Source organism: Melanerpes formicivorus, unplaced genomic scaffold (genome assembly GCF_026170545.1).
Source record: "Melanerpes formicivorus ecotype bairdi unplaced genomic scaffold, bMelFor1.0.p_v2 SCAF_2, whole genome shotgun sequence".
Taxonomy (NCBI): Eukaryota; Metazoa; Chordata; class Aves; order Piciformes; family Picidae; genus Melanerpes; species Melanerpes formicivorus.
In genome coordinates, this window is record NW_027142354.1 from 14,203,103 (window position 1) to 14,229,088 (window position 25,986).

Genomic DNA, 25,986 nt, shown 5'->3' on the forward strand with positions numbered 1-25,986 from the left:
TCTCTATCAACAGTTATTGCTCAGGCACAGGGTCCAAAAGGCAGATGGCCTGCCAAGCAGGACAACTTTCTGCCTGTTTTAAGTCTAGCTTCTGACAGAGGAAAATTTGTTAACAATCATACTATTTCTATTCAGCCCCTTCCACAACTTTGGACTCTCCCAAATTATTTTAAGAGACACAGAAAGTTCTACAGGACTAATAAAACAGACTCCATCAAACCTGATATGATGTAAACCCAGCAATAAATGATCTTATCCCTAAGCCTGTGCCAAGCAAAACGAAGAAACACTTAAAAGGCCAACACTTCAATGTGGTTACCAGCATAGGGTAACAATTAGGCTTAAGGGTGACAAAGGCTGATGGCTGAATGATTATTATCCACTGTGACCCCCCATGCTCCCCCCCGCCCAGACTTCCACTTGTCACACAGCTCTCCTGCTGTGCACACCAGCAGGTTCCTGTGGATTAACAGTGAGGTTTAAAATCAACAAATGGCACAAGGCCTCCATTCAGCAGCCTTCAGCCCAGTACAAAGGAGTGGAAAGGTGCAGGACAGCTTCACAATAGGCAAACAAATGAGCAAACCTCTGCTTCCCTTTTTATTTAAAAACATGCATGCACACACACACTCACACACACACGCCAGGGGTTGTCACTGTGTAGGCATCTGTAATAAACCCAGCAATCCCAGATTCTAACTTCCAGTTCTATGTTCAACATCCTTCTCTCCTAATTCTTAAAAAATACAGCAAGTAAGAATTGCTTATTAAAATAACAACAAAAAACCACCCAGAAATATCAAGAGTGGTGAACAAAAGATAAATGGAATATTCAGTTTAGGAGACATCATTTTACAAATGCAGCTGCTCCTTTTTCTCAACAGACACTATGAGATTTTGCTGGGAAAAAAAACATATTTTCTATTTTGAAAAATCAAGAGCTATTAATGCCTTACTAAGTACCAAGAATATTTGTTTCCACACATGTTTTAACCTTGCTTCCTACTGAAATTTCCAGGGGGAGCTGCAGGGAGAGGGAAGAGACAGCATGCTTCTTCACAAGAAATAGTGCATGTTGAGCAAAATTTACTTTTACCTGGGTATTTGAAAACTATCTATGAAACCTCTTTCTGCACACTGAAGAGAACATTAAAAATCCCAGGTATGTCACCTTTGTATTATTAAATGCACTGTTTCAAAGTGCCTTCCTTTCTGACTGTAGGAAAATCAAATCTATTTGCTCAATTCTAGATGATATTTGGAAACAAATACTGCAGACATTGGTGTTTGTTATGATGTGGATACCTGTGCACTCCAAAAGGGACTGAGATCACATGCTCTTGCTTACATTCTCCATAAAGCCATTTAGATACTTGGATCTCTGGAAACCTGGTAAGTGGCTCTTGAGAAGTAAAGAATTCGTTTGCTCGCAGTACATTGCAAGCATAGGAATCTCCCAGATGAAATGTACACAGAGCTATGTGTACCATTTTATGTGTTCATACATATACATTGTCCAATAAAACAAATCTATTTGTACACTAAACATGACTATTAAATAATAGCATATTTCACTAAGAGGTTGGTTTCATAAACAAAATAGTGCTTAGTATCCTTTTCCCTGAAAACTAGAGCAAAGGAAATCCCTATTTCCCTTCTGCAGTTCTGCACTAGGAAATGCTGTTAACATACAGCATATTACAGAACAGATACAACAGATTTTGAGAGATAAGTAAGAAATAAGGACAGATGTATAAGGGTAAATTGTCCATTGCTGAAGAAATGCATGGAATTGGCTATTCTTACTTTCAGTTTATAAAGGTAATTTTTCTTTCTAGCAGCTGGGAATGAATTTATCAGGGACTAAACAGAGGAAACATAAGGGGAAGAGGCACATGTTCCCATTTGTTGTGCTGCAGTCATGGCTGAGGAGGCCCCCATTGATACTGGGACTCAATCTTCTCCTGGGGTCTGATTGTTTTTCTTATGACTCCCAATATTTCATCCATCAATCACAGTGGCTTTCAAAGCAAAGCTTATAATATCTTATGAATCACAGAAGATCCTTCTTCCCAAAGAAGAGGAGCATTTGTGCAAGACAGAAATCCAGGGTTTTATAAACAGAAGGCTACAAGTTTCCACTCAGAACTTCCCAGCTTGGCACAAACCCAATCATATCATAGCTGTTACAGCACAAACTGTCAACAAAGTTTAAAAAAAAAGAAAAAAAAGGGTTTCCCCCATCAGATTTTAGACAAGGCACAGGGACAAATAATTAGCAAGTCATAAACATACACTCAAAACAGCTGGAGTTTAGACTTTTGAAAAAAATGTTCAAACTCTGAAACTTGCACAAGAAGGGACTTCTTTATAGACTGTATTAAACACTTACACACTGCATTACATTATATACAATATAGCAACACTATACACAGCCTAAAAGTGAGCTGTTCGGAAATCAGTCTGTACACAGTTTTTGTTTTGGGGTGATAATAACAACTGAGCCAGTTGGTTGTTTACCTCTTGTACACTTTTGGCTTGCTCCGAGAACTGTGGTGTATGGAGCTCAAGATTTGTATAGACTGAGAAGTAAGGGAGGAATGAGGATGTTTTCTTCCCCCATATTCTCTGTTAATGTATTCATCTTACAAACTTTTAAAGTCTCTAATTCCAGTGTGGGATTTCATTAACACTGAGGTTTAAAGTGACCAAGTAAGCCAGTGTACCAACCTGCAAAAAAGCCAAAGCCCCTTTGTTCCTGCCTCCCACAATTCTTGCAGTTGTACTTACATCCCCTTAGTTTGTGCTAGCGGTCTTTATTAGACCACTTTGTGAAATGATGCAACTTAAAACTTGCCAGGAAAGTTATCTCTTTCCCCTCAGCTTTACCATGGACTGCTGAGCAAAGATGGCCTCAGGACGGGCTGGGTGAGTAACAAGTAAAAGCTTTCCTCCATTGGTAGCAGTCATCCATGGGCTCAACTCTCCCAGACACCAAACTGTAGCCCAAGTAAACCACACTTGCAACCACTTTGGAGTGGGCCACAGGCAACCTTTTCCCTTTTGATGTGTAATGTTAATCAGTGCTATGCTTTCATTCTCTAGATGGACTTAGTTTGAAACAAGCATGTCTGTCCACATTTACACGTTCTTTGCAAACCTGAATGAATATGATGCTGATAATTCTTGAAACCATGTAGATGACATGCACATTTGTTTTAAGTTCTGCTGATAAAGATAAGATCTAATTATTAAATACTTCCAATTATTTTTAATGGAAAATGAAAGCATAGTGAAAACATTTAATGTTTGAGTAAAACACATAGAAAGAAAAGCTGGGTGAGAAGTATCATTCAGGCTTCATCCACTTCTGCAGCAAATTTTAGAGGGATAGCATGACCACCCAAGAAGATAAGTACCATGATGGTTAAATAGAAGGAAAATAATATACCAGACTTCATTTCAAAAAACCCATTAAAAACTATTTTAGCTCATGTTCTTGTTCAGTTGGTTGATCCTTAGAAGACTTAAAGTGTGAGAGCAGAGAATTCTACATCGATATGACAACAGCAAAATTGAAACCAAATGTTAATTATTTTTTCCCCCCCTCAGACCGCTTGAGAATGGAAGTCAGGACCCAGCAGAAAAGCCAAGGGTAGTGCATAGCCCTAAAATAAAAGATTATTTTACTCATCCCTAAAAGGATAGTATGGAGCAGAAAGAAGGCAAGGGATATATCAGGGGCTATAGAAGGACATTCCTTGTTATCATTAAAACAAGTGTTTGTTTCGTGTAGATAAATACATATTAACACCTTCTACCAGTAAAAAGCTACAATAAAACAAACAAAAAGTTACTTACCACAATAATGACATATCCTTATGCAGTCAACTTCTAGCCTAATACTTGTACCTAACATGTCACCTCCCAAACTGTATACTTACTGGCAGCACAAAACTGACAACCAAGGACAGCTAGACTCTTGAAGGAATTTTGTAGCTAAAGCTGCACTCAGAAAAATGTCACGCCCAGGGGCGCAGGCAACACCGAGTCTCATGCAAGTAGCCAACAGAGTGCAAGCCTGTGGAGAACAATCTACTAAGGAAAAAAGAGCAAAAAAGTTTGCTTGAGTCCTGTAACATGTGGATGGACTCCTGCAGAAGATCCTGAGTCAAGAAAAAATGCTTATGTATCTTGAATTTTATGAATCAGCAATGAAAACCAAAACCAAACAAAACCCCCTAAAGTCTTTAAGAAAACTAACTGGTATCTTACAGCTGCACAAACCAGCAAGCAAGCCTCTTACTGCACAGAGGGGACAGGTGATTGCAGGGGAAAAAAAATGTTTTGTAGGTGCCAGCATCTAATACACCAACAAAAAAGAAGAGAGTGCTAACTACCGGAGGTGGATTACTAGTGCAGTCTGGTAATCCTCTTAAATGTGCGAGTCTATGTTTACGTGATGAGGTGAATAAACCCTACTCATAATCAGAAGACGTAAACCATTTCAAGATAACTCCCTACCACCACCATGGAAACCCAAATGGAGACAAGGAAAGCAGCTGTACTGAAGTACAGCAAGCAACAAGCTGGCATCTCCAGCATGCTGATGCTATTTGTTGACTATTGCTTCAATGGGGCTGGCAAGCAGAGACTGCCCTTCTTTCAGCTGGCTATCATTTACCTGCAGTCAAACCAGCACAGGATCATGCATTGAGAAACAAAGATGACACTTTGCCTCACCAAGTTAATTTTGGTGTTCATCTTAATTACAAGTAATAGAGGGAGAGTCAAGAGCTTCAGAGAAGTGCCAAAACAAAATAATCCTGTTTCCAAAAAGTGTTAATTAATCCAGAAATCACACCAGTGAAAAATCATACCATGTACTTGGAGAAATCTGGAAAACCTGCTAGCTGGGATGCTTCAAGTATGAACTAGTTATTGTCAGGAAGACATCACTTCTTCCTCTTCTTAAACGTTTTTACTATCTCTTCCAATATACCTGCAGTTTCATTCTAAAACTTACTATTTCCTTGATTCCTTTTTTTGAGCTAGAAAATAACAAACCACCAAACCACAAAACACCCAAACCAAACAACCCAAAACCCCTATAATGGGAACACCATTTTATCTCTTCAGGATCTCAGTCATCACAGAATTATATCTAAGTTAAGTTTTAAGGCACTGGAGGGGGAAGGGGAAAAAATATACTTTGTGTAGTAGGCAGCAGTTGATACAAAAGAGTTAACTCAGGTAAGCAAATATATTGAGGTTTAGTCCATTGAAACTTGCAGAAAGTTATTAGAAACTCAGCCTGCCCAACTATGGAAGGTTTTCCCCTGCAGAATACACTGAAAGTATTTTAAGCAGATTGGGTTAAAAAAAGCTGCCCCCCCCGCCCCCTGACTTCTCACAGGAAGAGCAGTTTTGGGGTAGCACAGCTTCTAGTCACATACCAGGTAATCTGAGCCAACTAATAGGAGAGAAGAGTCTCTCTTCCAAAGCACTGTAGTCCATTTTCATGTGTACTGCCTTTGTGGCCTTCAAGAGCCATGTTAAGCAAGATGAAATCATTCTTGGAAATGCTTATGTTGCCATTCTCTTTCTGCCACTACTGCATTCCATGGATTACAGAACATATCAACAATGAATTTAATCAGTTTTCTGCTTTCATACTTGTAATGTGCCACATGAAAAAAAAAAAGAAAAAAAGAGGTGAGTTTGAAGTTTGGATTAAAACTGTTGCACATAGCATGGCCTGACAAATGGCTGCCGGTTCTTATTCACAGGCAAACAAGGTAGGTTGTTTGTTCTACAGATGTGAAGTTCCAGTATGAATAAAGAGATGAGAGAGAACCTGAAGAGGAAATACAACTTGGGAATGAGATGTAAACCAGGCATTTTCTTTCCCTTCAATTTCCCATATTTATAGAGCTTTCAGAACTTTTGCTAAAAAGCCTTACAAGGCTGGGCAGTCCAACCACACTTAAATTTTTTACACCCACTCCTTCCTCTCCCTGTCCATCTTTTCACAGGCATAGCTTGCTGCATTTTTATTTTTTAAAAAAGGAAAATAAAGAGAGAGAAAGAGAGAGAGCACACCCTGGCAGTTCACATGTCCTGTTATTTATAGTCACTTGGGACAGACTACCACGTTAATGTGACGACTTACAGGTTTTGAGCCATGCAGCATCCTGCCACACTAGTCCTTCCTAAAATTCGAGGAAGACTGCCTCTCTTCAGCATCCCCAAGATGCAAAGCTGGGCTGAAAAACAGGTCTGCACCTCAAAGAAAACTGCTGAAGTGGACAAAACAAAGGAGAGGGAAGAATTTAAAACCTGCCATTTCTTTCAACTCAGCTGCTGCAGAAGTGAGGAGCTGGGTGGCTCCATGCCCCAGAGGATACCAGCCTGCCCCAGACTGCCTGCTGCTGCCAAGGAAGCTCTCCCAAACATACGGCTCACTGGCAGAAATGAGGTCAGAGCACTGCCTACAGCTTACAGCAGAGCTGAAAGCCTGAAGCCAGCTTACAGAATAAAGAGAAAAGCTGCATCGAGAGCAGCTGCTACCTCTAGGCTAATAGAGCTAGGTACCTAAGGATGAGACTTCCTCATTTGAGACCAGGAAACATTTCTTCAGCAACTGTGCTTCAAGGTAAAAGACAGGACATCATCCAGGGGCTCGTAAAATACTGTATATCCAGGGTCATAAAATACTGTATATCTGGCAGGAAGCGTTACAAGCAACACCCAAAACTTCACTGAGGTGACATCAAAGAAAAAAAAAAAGAAGAAAAAAAAAGAAACTAACAGAATGGTGAGGTTTGTTTTATGAGTGTTTCCTACCTCCTCTCAAACAAAACTACACTATGTTAAACACAACATTCATATCACAGCCCAGTAACATTTGTTAATCATTCCTCAATACTTCATCATAGAGATCTCTTAAAAGAAATTATTGAAATGAGATTAACCTACTACTTTATCAACAGCAGCATAACAGGAGAAGAAACTGAAGCTCAGATGTGAAGTAGTCCATAATTTGGTAAAGAAGGTCTCCTCAGCTATTCTCTACTGTTCTTCATTTTTCAGTATGTGAGAAGGGTAGCGTGTTACATTTGGGGATACCGGAGGTAGAGAATTAGTTGCATGACCAGTCTCTTTTTCTCTGAGGTCTGAAGACTCAAAGGATCTGTGTGACAATCTTTAAAACCAGCCACCATCAGGAAAAACATCTTAGACCAAGAAGCGGAAAGAAAACACCAATTTACAGGACAAGAACTGAAATTTTCACAATGAAGCACTCACCAGCAGAAGCTACTGCATAATACCACAGTTTAAAACAAGAGTGGCAAACAATTTCTTTAATCTTTGAGACAGAAAAGTCTTCACCATCACGACTACAACCACAATTTTTCCCAAAAGAGTGTTTTCCCAACTGGGCTGGTGTTGGGAGTGGCAAGAGGACGGTGTGAGGGGGTGGAGAACACGTAAGAGAAGTCTTTGCTGAGACTGGGTAACCGAATACTCTTTAATACAGCAACAGCAACAACAAAGACATTTAATTAGAAGTTTATAAAGGATACAGAAAATGAGTATTAATAATTGAAGATGTTCACTGTATATAAGAAAATATAGGCAGCCAACAAAACTAGCGGTAAATTTTATGCCGAGAGTTATTAGCAAACTTATTTTCCCTACCTCTGAGGAAAATAAAGTGTTTTAATTTAAAGACCATACAGAAATACTGCTGCATTGCAACTGGCCATGAGGATTAATTTACAAGATCACTGAAATTTGGATTATATGCTCCCCATACAGAACTAAAAGATACAGAAAACAAAACAAACACACACCCACCCCCAGATTTATTAGTACTTTTGAGACTTCACAACTTCATCACATAATTCACACTATAGTATTTGCATTTTGCCTTTTTTCTTACAAAAGAATTTGTGTGTTTACATTGTAAAACGTTTGTGTAGACAACATTGTCTACAAACAGCCATCAGATTAGTGGATCACAACGTAGATGATGATTACATGATCGAGTATCTTTGGATAAAAACACTGTCCTGTACAATTATTTCTAAGATACTAATTTTGCTCTCAGAATAACAGTTTAAAACTCACCATTGAGTTATAAGGATAGTGGTAAGGAGAGCAACAATAGTTATGATTATTAATCTAAAAAAAAAAAAAATCGGTTTTATCAGCCTGCATTCCGATAGTTTTACTATGAAGTTAATTAATAGACTCCTACGCTAATATCTAAATGCCAGGCAATTAATGGCACTGAACTATAAATGGCTTTGCCTTCACTCTTGTAGAGTTATTTTATACAGCAAATGCAATTCTATCACTTCACTGATTTAATGCAGGCATTGTGAGGTTAATATTCCCAAGCAATTGCAAAATAAAGAACTGCTTTAATTAACCTTCTGTAATTTAAATACTGAGGGAAATCAGAAACTTTAAATAATACCACCAGCGTATCAACAACAACAACACAACTCTGTGGAGCAAAGCCAAATCATTGATTTGAGAACTTTGGGAAATACACTTGAACACGTGTATCTTTCTGTATTTCTCAACTCATTAAAAAGACTTTTTTTTTCTATGAACTGCTCATCTTGCAAGCACAAAAGCTGTGATACGTCTGCTAGGTTTGGAATGATACAAACCCACAAGAATAAAAATTAAAAACCAGCAGGGTACAGGTGGTCATGAAAATTCCTGCCAAACAGGCTTGCAATGTGCTCTGACCCATCTTGTCTGACTATCTGGCTAGATACCATCATACCCCCAACAGAAGCAGATGCCTGAAGAGGTGCACTTGCTGCTTTCTCAGTGGAAGAAAGCTGACCTTCAAAATTCCTCCTTCAAACAGCAAATGGCACTGGTTTTCTGCTAAAAGTAGGCTTTAATAGATGAACACAACAAAAGCACAGACAGACTAGGAAAATGTTTAACTACAATGAGGGAACTGTAAACTATAGGCGCCATACAATTGCTGAGACAACACAGAGGCAAACAAATACTTTCACTGACAGCCCTTTGGAAGATTGTGAGACAGAAGCGTAAAAAAAGCTTGCTACATTTTATCCATAAACAGCAATAACACTTTGCAAGATAAAATACTCTTTCCCCGGTAACATCACTTAACAAATTCTGATTACTACAGAGACAGATACATGTGAGGGGTAATTGTATGCACTAGTTTGAAAGGCTGTGGACCAAATAGACAGGGGTTCATTTTATTTGGCTAAGTTGGTCACCAGATCTGTAAATGGTCTCTTTAAAATAAGAGGGCAGGAAAGTCCCCTCAAAGTCTGAACACAGTTTTTTGGGTTTGGTCAACATGCCTTCAGCAAAAATAAGCCTGCACACCTGCAAGTGCTGCTCCATGCTAGGCTCTCAATTTTGTGTTCATGCTCAGGTGTGAGCTTACAGACAATTATCCTTGCTTTTTCTGCTTGAGTATTCCTGATAGCTCCTTGGCTCTAGGAGATCATTCCCCAAGTCTGACAAGCTCACACCTATTATAATCTTAGAAATACAGACATAAATCACTGAGGGAAAAAGAGGGAGGTTTGACACATTTCCTGTAATGATATAGGCAATACTGAGCAAACACAGCATTCCCCAAATGCACAATAATCAGCTATTCCCACCACTGCAAAAAGATGCAGTGCAACAGGAGTCATGGTTTCATTGAACTCCTGAGCTGAGAAGGCAGCCTCCAGCACACAGATAAATAGCCACATGCCTTACACTTATTTCCTATCACAGCAGCATTATGATTATTAAAAAAGACTTTATAAAAGCAGAAATCTAACTGGCAAAGACTTCAATCAGTTACCTGTTCTTTGAATCAACACAGGTTCAAATTTCCTGGAAACATCGTATGGCTAATAAAGGCTCAAAAAGGTTACATTAGTTTTATGCACAAGATCAGTATGGGTCTGAAGTATCTCAACAGTTTGGTTTTAAATCACTTCGGAGTTCACCACAGTAAGATAACAATTGCCATTCAGAGATGCTGGTCACTATTGTCTTATCTGGAAGCCAGGATATTTGTGTTGTGGTGTGCAAGTTTGGAAGTCAGTTGCTGAAAGCCTGCCCTACCTCCCTCCCCTCAAAGTCCAGCCAAACTTCATTACAGATGAAAATGTCAAGACTGCACTGTGCCTTTTGATACCTATACAATCTGTCTGAAGCAGGCTGGCAACAAAATGCTCAGAGTACCAAAACAGATCCTGTCATAAGTTATACTGGGTTTTCCCCCTGGTGCCACAGAACGGTGGCTGGAAAAGCTGGTATATCTATGAGAATTTTCACCCAAGCACTCTCATTTGGCATGTGTCTGCTCAGTACTAACCAGCAGCTCTGATTTCTGAAAGCCAACCAACAAGCACACCTCAGAAGTGAAAGTTCTTAGTGACATGAATTTGTGGTTGAATGGTTTAAATTAATCACTCCTTCCTTATACCTCTTCACTCTGTGAAGAAAATAATGGCTTCTAAGCTAAAACCAAGCCCAGCATTTCAAAGACAATGTGATATACACAGGGCGTTAGGCACCTCTGTTGCTGAGACAACAGAAGCCATGAAGGATTTATGGTACGCAACATACAGTAGTGTCAGCCACTGATGATGATGGCAGGCAAAAATCTCTTCTGAACATTAAATTTGATCGTGAGAGCCCATATAACTGTAATAGCCGACTTCCACAAAGCATGCTTTCCTACATGCCTGGCAGCAAATGTCAGATTAACATACAAGCTTGTTCTTTCCCAGATTTCCTGTAGTTCATAACACGACAAATATTAAGTGCAACCACTCATCTAGTGGTAGATGATTACAGATGCAAAAGTTAAAAGGACAGAAGGATGAACAGGTTTTATTTCAACTTTAAGAAGCAACCTATATCTGCCCACAGCTTGAAGAAGTTTAAATTGTATTTGAGACTAAACTACGGCAAACTGCTAATTCTGTGCCAGCTTCTAGTAACTTAAGAGTGAAGATTTTATTAAAAAGAGTAATTGCACTGAGGTATAAAACTTAAATTTGGACTCATTAAGGATTGTCTGTACATACTAATGAATTTGGTATTTGCATGTAACACAATTATTCCTAACTTAGAACAACAGTATTTCTGTACAGTGTTACACCTCAAAACAGCTTGACAATGTTAATTAACATGCTGCTTATTACACAGTTTAAAGAAGTTTTTTTTCAGCTGACACTGAATTTAAAAACAAGACTTCATCCTCATTGTACCAAAAACCACTTTAATAATTTGATGCATTTTGCCACAATACAATTTGTTCTGTTTTCATGATAGTCACACAGCTTGGACATGAAAACAGATTAATTAGTTTCACATTTTGCTCGCATTTTCAAAGACTGTTTCAAATCAAGTAATGTTTTATCTATTCTACCTTGCACTGACTCAACAGAAGAAACAGATGTCTGTGCAAGAACATTCTCATCATCGTTTTGGGCTTGCAACCGAGACTAGTTCAAACCACTACCACCAGTTCCAGAACAAACCTGAAATGTATGGCATCTATTGATCCCTGTTCAGCAAAATGGAGAAAAGCTGCAGACCCTTGTGGGAGTGTTAAATGGTCCCCAGCTAAATGCCCAGAGAGACGAACCAAGGAATAATCAGAGATCGCAGGCCCCCCCTCCACGATCACGCAAGCCATCTTCCTCCTTCGGATGCCTTTCTACCTGGAACTACCAAAACAACTCACAAATACTTTCCAGTCTGAACTGCATTTGTCCTTGGCCTACTCCCAAAAACCCCAATCAAACCAAACCACTAGTTAGTCTATTTGTCCTATGACAATCTACCTTGGGAAAAACAACAACAACGTAACAAACAAACCAACCCCACCAAAACAAAACCAACAAACCAAAACCCACAACCAACACCAAACTCATCAAGGTCAGTAGGTCTCATCAATATCCAAGGTATTATATAGGTTGGAAAAGAGGTTTTGGACAGTTTTTAAAACATTTAAATAAAGGCTGAGAGTAAGGGAGTCTTGTTTGTTTGCTTGTTTATACAAGATTTTCTCCTTTTAAATATAAAGACTAAAGACTGAGTGTTTGAACTATCTGAATATTCAAGGCACTTAATAATTAAAAAATAGTAACTAGAAATGAATGATTTAGAAGCAAAATACAGTGCCTCTTCATGCACACTGTTAACAAGACGACCAGTGCTAAGAAAAGTGCACACGTGTGCCCCTCCTCAAGGACCTGCTACAATTTTCTCCTCCTTTAATCTCACGTCTGTATGTGAGAAAAGGCATCAACAAAATCCCCCTTCATACTGGAAAACAAAATGCTCCCAAGAACATATAATTGAAAGTCTGACTTCAGGTTAAGAGTAGCAGGTGTAGAATAAAATCACATTTTTGTTTAACTAAGTGTGAGACCGTAATTATTTTGCAGATCCATTTCAACTGTCAAAAAATTATATGGTCCCAACTCAAAGTAATCAACCTCAAAGGCACAATCCTATCCCAATGCATATGAACACATGCTACATAAAACAAGAAAATATACAAACATGGCTGTTTAAAAGCCAGTTGGAAAACATAATAACCCAAAATATACATCACACTATCTTAACAAAATAATGTTTAATGATGACAGTTTAAGTTTGCAATTACACGACATTCTTGAGCAAAATATCACTTCTACTTATGGCAAAAGATTTAAAACTGCAAAAACAACTGAAGCATTTATTCATTTATATGCCATTTCGAGATGAAAAACCCTGCCAAAGGCAACACTGTAGTAGTGTAGCACATCTTTCTCTCTTTCTTTTTTCCCCCCCTCTCTTTTAAAAAAGAGCAGGGAAAGTAAAAAGAAGTTTGAAAAAAATGAAACAAACCCACCACAAGGCGATATCTACATCTACTGGTGATATCTAATAAACAATGAATCTACTACTGCAATAAATTTGCTGAAAACAAAGCTCTCCCTTTAATGGATTTTTACACAGCAGGCTCCTGATATGAAGAGGGGATGACTGATGCTGGCTTGCAATATGGCTCTATAGTAAACTATGCCAGTATTACTATCAAATCACCTCTTATGAAACTCCCTTTCTGCCCACGATACAATCAATTTAACAAAGATCTAAACAATTTACAGTTCAAACATTCAAATAAATCCCATTCTCCTCCTTCCCCTCCACACTTATGAGAAGAATGGAAAGTTACATGTCCCTGGAACAGTCCCAGGAATTATTTTATCTGTTTACTTTTATTGTCAAGATTGCATATTAAATTCAGTTGAGTCAAGGAAAAGCATCAATGGCTTCACACATCCACACTACATGAGAAATGAAGATGAGTACCAATTCCAAGGCAGAACACTACGAGTCATACCTGACTACAGAAGCTCACTCACATTATGTCTAAACAAAAAAAAAAAAAAAAAAACCAGGCAAGATGAAACATTATACATATGAAATTTTGTATCAGTTTTCTCCCCATAATAAAGGAAACCAGTGGCAAGGAAAAGTCCATCATTCATCCAGAATAAACACTATCATCCAACTTGATAATCTCCAATACAAGGGGAAAAGAAAATACAGTAGGGAAAAGAAGACAAATTGAGAAGCCCACTTTCTCTAGTCTGCCTTCTCTCTTCTCCATGCCCGTGTAAAAACAGTTTACTCATTTAAATCACAAGGGCAGCAGTCATGGAAACTGTTTAGTTACCCTCAAACAGAACATGAAACTTCTTCACCTCATAGCTGCACCCCTGCTACAACATCAAGTTCAGTTCCCAGTCCACCAGGCACAGAACAGCCTGCAAAATCTTCAGGGCAAAGACTACCTTTTTGTTATTTAGTTGGAGAACAACCACAATAATGATATCCTGATCTGCAGCTGCGGCTATCATTAATTACTTCAGTATTATCAGTGATCTCTTCCTTTATGGTCCAACCATGCTCCCCAGTAAAAAACACTTCTAGTTTAAAGTTTTCCCCTAATTCTGGCTATCTAGCACGAGGCAAACTATCTTCAGAGGGAAGTCTCTCTTCTTGATGCCAACTTCCTGAAACAACTGACTTAATACATTCCTCGATGTTGTGGCCATTCAAAACCAGGACTTTGCACCAATGTTGAGGGCAAAACTCAACAAAATCAATACAAATGAACAAAAAAAATGCTAAATGGAGAACAGAGACAAAAAAACTCGTTTGCAAGCTGGAAAGAGCAAAACTAAAGATGATGGACTGTATGACTTGACTTTCTAATAGAACAGTACCTACTGGTATTTTTAAGAGTAAAAACAAGAAATATGCACCAGCTGGTACAAGTATTACATGATTTTGGAGTTTATTTTTAAATTCCCATTAGAATATGTAAAGCCAGTCATAGCAATGCAGAATCACATAGGTTTCAAAAGACCTGCAGTGGAAAGTGCTGTAGACAAGCCTCCAGGTTGAAGGCAAGTCTAGGGAGAGTATGGTATTTGAGAGCCTTGTTTAGCTGAATTTTGAGCACCTCTAAGGATGGAGATTCTAGTTTCTCTGGATTCCTTCCTGGTTTTGAAAACTCTTGTGGTAATTTTGTGGTTTGGGTATTTTTTTTTTTTTGCTTTTGCCAAGTTGTAATTACCCTTGTTCCACAGTTTATCCCCACTACTTCTTGTCCTTCCATTGTGCACCTCTGATACAAGTTTCGCTCTGTTCTCCTCCACATCCTGCCACTTGCTAGCTGTGAGCAACAGCAAGATCTCCTTCAGACTTTCTTTTTGTAAGGCTGTCCAGTATAAAAGATGCAGAGAACTCTGCCTTTAGAACTCCTAAAGCTATATGAATACCTGCTCCCATTTTTCTTGCTATCATCTCAATCAAGTAAATTCTCATTTTTAAATTATTTTCAAAGTCTAATCAGTTTCATATAAGAAATGTATGCTTCAATGGGCACTTTCATAAACTTGTCTCAACAGCAGAATTCAACACACCCTTTCAAAGTTGTTATCCTAGTATTAATTTTAGTATTGTACACTGGTTACCACTTGACTGTAACTCTACTATGCATCACCAGCAGAGAAAGAGCACAGTTGCTGAATTATCAAAATTCAACTTCATGTTAGGAAGTTGCTTTCTCGATTGCAAATTCTCAAAGATCAGGAAAGAACACAATGGTGAGGCTTTATGGAGAAACATCAGAGTTCTCTGATTACCCTTCTTGAGACAGAGAGCATCTACAGAATCAGTTTGGAGATGGTGAAAATAAAAGGAGCAAGCCCCAAGGTGTAAGGGCTACTGGACCCAATGTACCATCTGAACTTGCAGATTCTGGCAAAAATGCCTATCGACCTTGAGATGCCTGTACCACATTTAGAGCCTGGATTTAGACACTCTTTCAGTGTACCTTCAAATCCTCAAAGAAGAAATCAGGCTACATAACAGCTGATATCTTCTACTTGTCCATCTGTCTCTGCCCTTCTTTTTACCTGCGTTCTCTAAAGTCGCTAATGTATCACTGAACCATAGACTCACACTATGTTTTGGGTTGGAACTGACCTTAAAGATCATCTAGTTTCAATTCCCCTTGCATGGGCAGGGACACCTCCTACTAGATCAGGTTGCTCAACCTGGCCTTGAACACTCTCAGGTTTAGTGTCCCCAACTTCTCTGGGCAACTTGTTCCAGTGCTTCACCACCCTCATGGGGAAGAATTTCTTCCTAATGTCTAATCTAAATCCAGGTTCTTCCACTTTGAAGCTTACCCTCATCCTGTCACTACAAGCCTTTGTAAAAAGTCCCTCTCCAGATAACTTGTAGGCCCCTTCAAATACTGGAAGGCGGCTACAAAGTGTCCCCAGAGCCTTCTCCAGGCTGAACTACTCTAACTCTCAGCTTGTCTTCATAGGAGGGGTGCACATGCTGAGCATCTCATCCATCAGCACCTCTAAGTTTTTCTCATCTCTGTTCTCTACCCATTCTCCACCCAGCCTGTGTTCAAGCTTGGGATTGCCCTGACCCAGGTGCAGACCCTGCACTTGGCTTTACTGAACATGGGATGCTTTACTCCCATATTTTGCCTTTATCCTCATCTACAATACCTCAGTTTATTATCTATGATAGAAAATTATGTAATCGAAACATGTATCAACAGACAAATCAGTATCTTGTTGTTTCACAAGTCCTGTATAGTTGGTCTGGTTTGACTATTTTTTAAACTTAAATACTCAATCCATTCAACTGACAATATTTAATATACAATTGAGTGCCCAAGAGAGCAAAAACCAAACCAACATAACCACTCATCCCAAAAAAACCCCAAGCAAACAAACAAAAAACCCAAACCAAAACATTTCTATTTCACAAACTGTGGTATGTAGGCATGGGAACATCTATGTTTCTTCTATCTCATAGGCAGTATTACTAGGACTTTCATCTGCTAAGAACTTACCAAGATGCCTGTGAACAGCACTATCAAACCCGAGAAATCAAGCATTTAATGCCAAAGTAAAAGGGGAGAAAATTAAATTTACAGACACAACTGCAATCTTTAAAGTTGCAGTTAGGTATAATCCAAATGATGGAAAGTGGTGACATTTACAGGAATATCATAGGTACAATTAAGAAATCTATTTCACAAACCATCCAGCATTTCAATGAAAAAAAGTTAATTCTCAATGGAATTTTAAAATGTAGATGAAGAAAAATTAACATGTAATTACAGAGTGAAATTACCAGAGCTTCATTTAAAAAGAAAAAAAAAAAAAATTCAAAGGAGGGGAGCCTCCTGTATCATTGCTACTTATGGCTACTTTTGTTAGCTTATCTTACAAACATTTCTTATTTTAAGCTAAGATTTCTACATTGCACCAGCATTATCCCAAAACGCTAATCAGCCATGCCTGACAGAATTCCCCAGGGATATGCAGCAAGTGTTGATGCTTCCACTAATACCCAGGCTTGAGCAACTCACTTTTGTTAGATTTCCCAGGATGGCACGTATGCTTTAGCTTCGTCTTTCCATTTCCAGATCACCTCTCTGTGATTAACGGAGCTGAGACTGCAGACAGAACTGAGCCTACATGTTCAGCTGCATCAGCTAAGCACATCCATTTTGTTGTGATCTAAATCTGGATGTTTCTCAAGCTCTGGGAAGCAGACCCATACACTATCACTTCTGATCTTAGTTAGAAACAGAATCACTTTAAATTAATTTTAATGGCTAACACATAAAGCACAATTCAAGACCAGCAATGGATATTGAATTCAGCAGTTTTCCTATATGGGTGTGCAAACTGACAATATTCAAATTAATAGCTGTAATAGCATTTCAAAATATCTCTTAAGATGCTCCCTTGACAAAGCAGATACAAAATGCCTTGAAGTCACCTATCCTCAACTGAATTAAAATGAAAAGCAAAACAGTAGTGACCATGGTAGATGAAGGAGCTCTCAACAGCATCTGTCTTGTGAGGGGAAAACAAAAACAAAGCAAGGAAAACCTCCAGCTTCCACTGACATCTGGTCAAGAAACTACTACTTCTTAAAAGCAGAACTAATAGTTGCTGGGGTATATACACTGGCTTTATTTTAAAAAAAGCTGATACAAACCAAACCCTGAAAGTGTGTACAAATCTATTTGTGTGTGTATCTGCAAAGACTTTTCAGAAGGATGCTGTCGGATTCCACATTTATTTCATTTGGGTTTGAACACTTCTTTCCAAAAGGAGAGTGGGTTTTGTTCATTCCACACAGATAATTTTTACACTTTCAGCTGCAGGGAGACCATCAGTAGCAGAGATCATCCTGCTTACCTGCTGAGCCTGGTACCTCTGCTGGGCCTGCGACAGATACTGTGCCTGGGGTGGCAGATGCTGAGGCTGTGGCTGCTGGTTGTAGTACGGCTGCTGGCCCTGCTGGCAGTAGCCACTTACACCTTGCTGACCATACTGAGGTGGGATCTGTTGGAAGAACCAAGAGAAGTAAATGAATGAGTTGAGGCAGGAGGCCATGAAATCAAGATACGTCACACCTGTATGGCAATCTGATCAGAAGCAATATCCTCAGCTATACACCTAACTCAACAGTCCTACTCTTTTACTTCGCAGTTGATGTAAGCTCTTAGATCCTCTTGCTCAAGCAGGAGTGCTCTGTAGAGTTACTCTTTGCAGGAAGAGCTTCTAAGGAAAATGCTATGCCTCTGAACATCACAATCCCATAAAACCCAGCCTTACAATGAAGCAGCAGTTATTTTAAATGTTTGCTCTCCATGGGCACACTACTGAGGCAAATTGACAGAGGAATCCTTCTGACACACTGACACAAAACTAAGTTTGTAGGAAAAAAGGCACAACTCCAAAAATGACTTTGAGCGGTAATACTTTTCTTTTGCTGTAGAAATAAAGCACTACATTTTGTAAAGTGTTTTGCCCACAACACCCAGATTTTTAGCATTTGTGTATTTGAGCCTTACACAAAAACCACAGGATTTTGTCAGGTTTTTGTAAACTTTGATCTCTCTCAATCTCCCCTAGCAATATGTATCGTTCAAAACAAACAAAACCCAAAAAACCACCAGTGCAAACAAAATAATCTATTACAGGTCCTGTGAACAGATAAATCAACACATGTATTGTGTGCTGAGACCCTCCCTACACATTGAGATTTTTAAGCTATAAGCAAATTAAGTTGGTTAGAACAGCAGAGGAATTTTCTGAATCAGTCAGTCTGTAAGCTTTGTATCAACAGCCACTGACATTTTCTTGGGGCATCTGAAAGAGCACACTTCAACCAGCTCCTCCTGATCATTTCTGTATTCCCCAAATTGTAGGTGCTCATGCTTTTCTCCAAACACCGCTGTTTAGTACCATCTTGGATGAATAACCGATGTAACACAGACCTTCTCCTTCCTAGAATGTACCTCCTGTGGGTCCTGCACATCCCTGCTCTAAGCAAATGTCTCAAATACCTCTAAAATGCTTTGATCTCTGAACTGCTCCCACTGAGTTTCTGAAACACTGATAAATCCATTTACTCAACTTGTAAACACATACCTGTTCTACCTTAAGATAACTTACTACATTAATTGAACAATATAGTAATATTTGCCAGGTGATGATAATAAACAAAGGCAAATGTAAACACTTGTTTAGATTGATTTTATTATCACAGCTTGATGTGCTCCTATTGCTTCTGCCAGAATTTGGTAGTCCTACTTCTTGCTCACTCCAGGTCCCAAGGCACCACAACCTCACTTCTGCACCTGCTCTCTTTGCTTGCACTTCCATTTGCTTAACCATTATTTCACAGGCAGTGAGAGATTTCTGCGACCAAAGCAATGCTTTCTGACAAATACCCTCTCCCTGCTGATGCATAAATGAGACTATTATAACGCAAATTAAAAAAGGTGTGTTGGAATATCATCAGGCAAACAGACAGCTGGAACCTGGGATCTGACAGAAGACCACATGGTGATCTGCCTGTCAGCTGCAAAGGTCACAGAGTCTGGACTGGTTCCTAGGAAATGCTGAGGAAAAACCTATGTTGCAGTCCATCTGAGTCCTAGTAACACTAAAAAGAAAAGGAAACATATTCTGACAGCAAAATGTGGGCTTCTAGAAAGATGAAGAAAAACATCATTTGAATGTCTGGCTGATAGGATGGTGACATAGCAAGAGATCAGATTCATCAGAAACTAGAATATTTCCAGGATAAAAATATTTGTACAGGATGAGTATAGCACACCTGAACATAGGGCTCAGCCTGTTGGTACCTAAGGATCAAGAAAGTGAAATTTAAACTGAAGAGTAGGAATTGAGAGAATACAAGATTCAAAAGCATGGGATGGAGATTTTGGGTTGTCAAGTGAAGGTGCGAAGAGGAATCAAAGAATGAAAATAATACAGACAGCCTCAAAGTAAATAAGGTTGCATTAAGAAAATCCAACAACACATTGTCTTCTACACAAAAGAAGGGAAGTAGAAGAAAAAATGGATCACTGGAACATCAAGACTTAAACAAAAGCACTATCAGCAGTTGTACTGGAAGACTGAGTGTGGGGACCACCAAGCATGGCGAGACCATGACAACACTAACAACAGCCCATAAAGCAAGATCAGCAAAGGTATGGTGCAAGACTGTATAGAGGGATATTTCAAGTCCTCCCACAAAGACTGAGTAAGCAGAGAGACCAAAGTACCAGAAAGAGGTGGTTCCATGGAGATGCTGTTTAAGGAGTCTGCAAGAGGAGCTGCTGCCTTTGGCTCAGACCTGAGCAACAAGAGTCAACTACTTCTACATCATATACAGCTGCAGAACCACTATGCACCAATGCCCATAACACAGCTAAATTGCACATCTCTGCAGGAACACTGAAAAGCAAGCAATCTACTACTGTTGTGCTTAACTTCAAAAAGTATAAATATGTAAAAAGGAGAAAGCTTGTTAAAATGAAGTTCTAACAGACTGATATGAGAAATAAAATCTGACTGGCAGCATCAAAGCAGTTTAACAACAACTACATGGAAAGCACAGTACTAATATTCACCATTTATTAAGAAAGGCTTGAGAAGAGCAAAGGGACATCAGCATGGCTCATGGCAGGTTTCTAGAAGCAAAAAGGCATCCTTCAATAAGCCAACACCAAATCCAAATGCAAACTCTGGCACTTCAAATGTAGTAAGACAGGCCAGAAAGAACTGGAGGAACAGCTAAGATAGCAAATCAAGTGAGTAATGAATCATTCCTTCAAACGCATCAAAACCAGGAGATCTGCCAAAGAGTCTGAAGTGCCCAGTGATGATCAAGGTATAAAAAGAGATTCAGGAATTAGGCCATCAAATATTAACACTTAATTTTTTTTTGCCTTACTGTGCACTGTGGAATAATCCTGTGTGGTTTCCATGCTGGGAGTTCTCCTTTGTGAGGGATTCCATTGAGGGAATTTGATGGGACTATTCATGGAGCAATATGACAAATGAACAGTGAGAGATGCTCAAAACCACACAGAGGTCTAAACAAGTTCAAGAATTAAATAGCTGAACTACTAGTGATGGTACACAATCTAGCTTGGTACTGCCTTGATGGGTGAAAAAATGGAGTATGGCTTTAAACAACCCAACAAAACAAAATCAATGATTTAAGACAATAAAGGACTGATGACTCTTCTGGATAAATCAGTACAGGCAAGAATCAAGATCTGAATTAGCAAACATCAACACAGCTTTTGCAAAGGAAAAACACCTCTCTACAGCCTTCTTGGATTTATTCGGAAGGGTCAAACACAAAGTTTATTCAGAGAAATGCAACAAGAATGATCAAAGGTATGGAACAGTCTCTGCATAAGGAAGCTATAGTCCTCCAAGTATGGAAAAGATACCAGGAAGTAAGAATATGATAGAAGCTACAAAACCATATTGTCCAGCACAACAAATAGGAGATACTGAAGCTGGTAGAAGCAAAATTCAAAATGAGAAGAAAGTTCTCTAGTCACAGAACTAGTGGACCTTTGAAACCCCTTGCAAAATTATGTTTTGAAAGCTGAAATTTTGTGTATGCTCAAAACAAAGACTGGATATGTTCACCGAAGAATGGTCTCTCATGGTTACCAAACACATAGAGCCCAGTCTGACTCAGGACATCCCTGAACTGAAAATAGCTGGAGGCCTGAAGAGTATTGGGGGAAGTATTGCATGTTTACTTTATTCTGACTTTTCTCTTGGCATCCAGCTAAAACGTCCCCTGGATGGAGGATATGAGGCTACAGGAATCCTTGATCTGATGTGATATAGCCATGCCTATGTTCTATCCACCTCCCTGCAATACTTAAGTGTGCTCTGTGAAAAAGCAATGAAAATTTGCTTTGTGAGGTAGTAAGCAACAAATATAAGCAACCTGAAGAGGCAATAACACTTTGATTGCTAGAACCTGGTTGTTTGCTCCAGTTTCTTAGATGTTTACCCTACAATCTGCTTCTGGATACTTTTGTTAAAAAAATGTACTGGGCTCTTCTGACCTTATGTATCAGTTGCTATGCTGGAATTTCCCTCTGTATTCTCCCATGTCATCTCTCCAATGCAAACTGGTTTCAAACAAACAAAAGCCTCAAAGCAACAACAAAAAGCCCCATAAAAACTTCCCAAACCAAGCAAACAAAAAACCCCAAATCACCAAACACCTGCAAACTGCACTAAACAAAAATGCAACATGTACTTTTAGATGCCATATTCTTCAGGGCAGAGACACATCACCACTGCCTTAGCTAAACACTTGGTATAATTTCTGTGGCTATTTAAATAACAAACAACAACATGCAAATTAATCCTCCTGCTTTACTGATGGGGATCACAAGATATTGCTTATGGACAAATGTTTATTAAGCAGCATATAAAAAAAGCTTAATTAAAATCCCCCCCCGAACAAAACAAATCTGAAGGCAATTACTTACAACACTTAGAGTGAATGACCCAAGCATTTCTCTTCTTCATAAGGTAAACACTCCCTTCCCTTTCTCCCTTACACCCACATTCCTTGTGGCCACACAACATAGGAGGTGACAGTTTGGGAAATTCTGTGTGCCTGTTGTAATGTCTGCATTCTTGGGTCGGTACAAGAGAAAATAGGCACAGGTTTGAATCTATTTCTAGGCAAACACAGAAACTGTAATAATTACTTAGCCTCCTACCTGACTTGCACAGTGCAATAAACAGTATTTGGGAGAAGTATGACTGACCATCAGTGATTAAACCACTCTGAATAAGAACAAGAAAAGAATGAGAATAGCAGAGGAATAAAACTGGCAGTCAGAATGAAGAAGTGGGAGAAATCCAATTAAGCCTATAACTTATCCCATTATCTCTAATTCTTGCTTGAACAAGGGGTCCTGTACCTGACATTCTTTGTCCAGGTAATACCTTGATAGTAATGGAAGTGTTAAACAATTTTTGCATGCATAATCTATAACTAATGCCAAAGAAGAAGGATCATGAGACAGCATTACAGTCATTATAATTATCTTTTTTTTAATTACAATGAAACAGACCTAGCATGTTAGCATAGGTACACTAATAACATCAGGAAGATGCAGCAACTGCACTTTCAAATCATCCTAATGGTTAGATCCAGCCAGTAAGGGAAGAAACTTTGCATGTCCCGTATCACAAAAAGCTCTGTCAAGGAACTCTGGGACCCATCCGAACATGCCAGTCACCATGACATCCTGACTACACAGACAGAGTCCTGGGAACATCCATCATTGCTTCTCCTTGCAATCTATTTTGTGTCCAAAAAGTAAGGCAGATCCTGGATAATGTCAGCAGCAGGCAACAGCAGAGGTCAGAACTCTTGAACCACAGTATAATGATATAAAAATCAGGGTAGGGGTGGTAAAGGGTGTGTCTGGCCTGATTAGAACTCAGCCTTACTTACAGAGAGAAGAAAATCTTAACTCAGTGGTAGGGGTAGGGGTGGCAGTCAGAAGAAAAGATGACACTACCAGATTCAATGGCCTGCTTCCCTGAGAAACAGTGAAACAGACCTGAACATTGTGAGACAAGTGCCATCTCCAGAAATGTAATCCTCAGTAACATTCCACTTTCCTTGTAACTGTAACACTGTCATTGCACAGAAATTAGAACACCCCACAACCCCGTACTCCAAAGCGGGAGTTACATAGCACGCACGTACAGCCAACAAGACACTACAGTCAAAATTCACTTCAATTCTTCTAACTTTACAGTGGTCACTTCAGTATTCATTATAAAGCAAGCTGTCACACTGTTCCCATCAAACCTTCAAGTAAAATTATTCTATTTTTCTGAAACACCGAATCCTTTGTTCTTAGATTTCCAAAGCTACACTTCTGAAAAAAAAAAATAAATGTTTTTTTTTGAACCATGCATTTCTCTGTACTTTTGAATAGAAAGTTGTAAGGGAAAACTAACCCACTGACTTTGATGCACTCATTTTTTTAAAGATGTTTCAGTTCGTATCTAGAAATTTTGAGCTCCCAGAAGCCCAGGTCTTCGTCTGTGTATTTACCTGGATTACAGAAAGAAGAAAAATAGGCACATAGAGCATTGGGAAATCCTCTGGCACACATTCAGGGGCAGGAAAGATTCTACCACAATTAGCACAGCATGGTCTTCTGTCTCAAATCACCATGCCCAAGCCCAACAGGCTTAACAAAGGCTACAAGAATGCCTCTGACTCCAAACCCCCCCCCCCCCAAAAAAAAAAATATTAAAAAATCTAAAAGGAAATGAAATTTTAAAAGGGTAACACCCAAGGCTGGCAATCAGAGGTAAATCAGAAATCTACATGCTAAGGCATTTTATTCATACATTCTATAAATTCTATTATTTCTTATCACTTAGCTTTGACCTTTTGACAATGCATTGATCACAACATTCACCTATGTCTTTCCCAGACTGTTTTTCCTTTATATTGAAATATGAACTTAAAAATCTTAAGAGCCTTTAAAATATTAACACTGGGCCTGATACTGGTCCACCTTGCAACTCAAAGCAAGGAAGCAAAAGGAGAAAAAGCATGTTTCTGCACCACACAGCACAATAATCCCCATTCCAGAACTTGGAAGTTGGCAGATTTTGCAGAGTCATTAAATGTAGGTCTATGTTGCAGACTGCACTGCAGTACACAGATCTGTAAGCTAGTTCAAATATTTGAGAGCATCTACACCAAAATTTGCACAAGGCTGCTTTGCTGTGCTGTGTAGAAGGGTAAATTAAGTCAGAGGGAGATCCAAACTCTTGTAGATCAACTGCTTCTTATACACAAGCAAGCAACTCTAGTGCAGTTCATTTAAAAAGGCAGCTGAAACATTTACAATATGCTGCAGCCTGCAATGCAGTCATACCCTGTACTACTGTTAACATCCAGGACAAAAAGGATAGGACTTCAAACACATGCCTGTAGCCCTCATTTCCTCTAGAACTGCACAGCAGCATGATTACACCAGTTGTCACTGCAATGTATATGGCATCAAATGTGTACCTGTCATGAGGTACTCTCTATATGCTGCCTTTTAATGTAGCTTAAATCAAAGCAACATGAGCTAATTAGTACAGGCAGTTTTCCTCTCTTTTAAAAAAAGAGAGTATTAAAAAAATAGAATCTAAAAAACCTACAAACATTACATGATTAAAAAAACTCTCCAGTCAAAAAATATAGTTGTTAAGGTTCCAAAAGCAACATTAACTGAGCCATGTTGCACATATATAGCACCTTCTCTTTCTGATTTATGTTGTCAAAGGCATTTCATAAAATATAGAGGAAATGTGGCTCAGTTAATGTGGCTGCTAGAATAGTATCATTTATGTTTTCTGACTTCTTAGCTGTGCAACCTTCACATCTTATTAACATAGTTTTTTGCATAGACTGTAGTATGGAATAGTACTTATGTTTTATGTATTGACATATTTTTGATGTACTGAGATTTTGAATAAGTTTGCTATTCTTCATGATGAGAGCCAAATAAATAAAGACTACTACCACAAAACAGTCAATCATTTATAAGGAAAAGCAATATCTCTCCTTCCAAAAAAGAACACTTTGATTCCCTTGTCAGAAATTGATGAAAACTACCTCTGCCATAAATGCTAAATCTATGCCAATATCACAACCACTTCCCACTCCTGCCTTCCCCTAAAAACAGCAAACAAACAAAAATAAAAAATTCCCATGTTTTATACGAGCTAAAATTAGTTTCAAGGGAGAGGTAAACAGCTGAGTCTAGAAACAATACCCAGAAATTTCCTACACTAGAGCCTGATAGTGTTGATTTGTACAGTGCATTACAGTTTGAACTAATGCAACATTTGGTCCTTTCTACAGTTTAATGATAATGACCAGTAAAAGATTTCCATAATGTTAAACCCATGCCCTCACAGCAATACCATACAGAAGACTGAAAATTTGCAATAGAATTTTTTTCAGAAGTTATTTTAATATGTTGTATAG

At 38.8% G+C, this 25,986-nt stretch overlaps 1 protein-coding gene across 6 annotated transcripts in view; it reads right to left on the reverse strand.

Annotated features, from left to right (window-relative positions):
* The window catches only part of ARID1B (AT-rich interaction domain 1B), a 336,705-nt gene that overhangs the window by 231,758 nt on the left and 78,961 nt on the right, over nt 1-25,986 (reverse strand). For all 6 annotated transcript variants that reach the window (XM_068151411.1, XM_068151394.1, XM_068151385.1 and 3 more), the window contains one exon: nt 17,823-17,969. In XM_068151411.1, the coding sequence (XP_068007512.1) occupies nt 17,823-17,969 (147 nt within the window). The remainder of the gene's footprint in view (nt 1-17,822; nt 17,970-25,986) is intronic.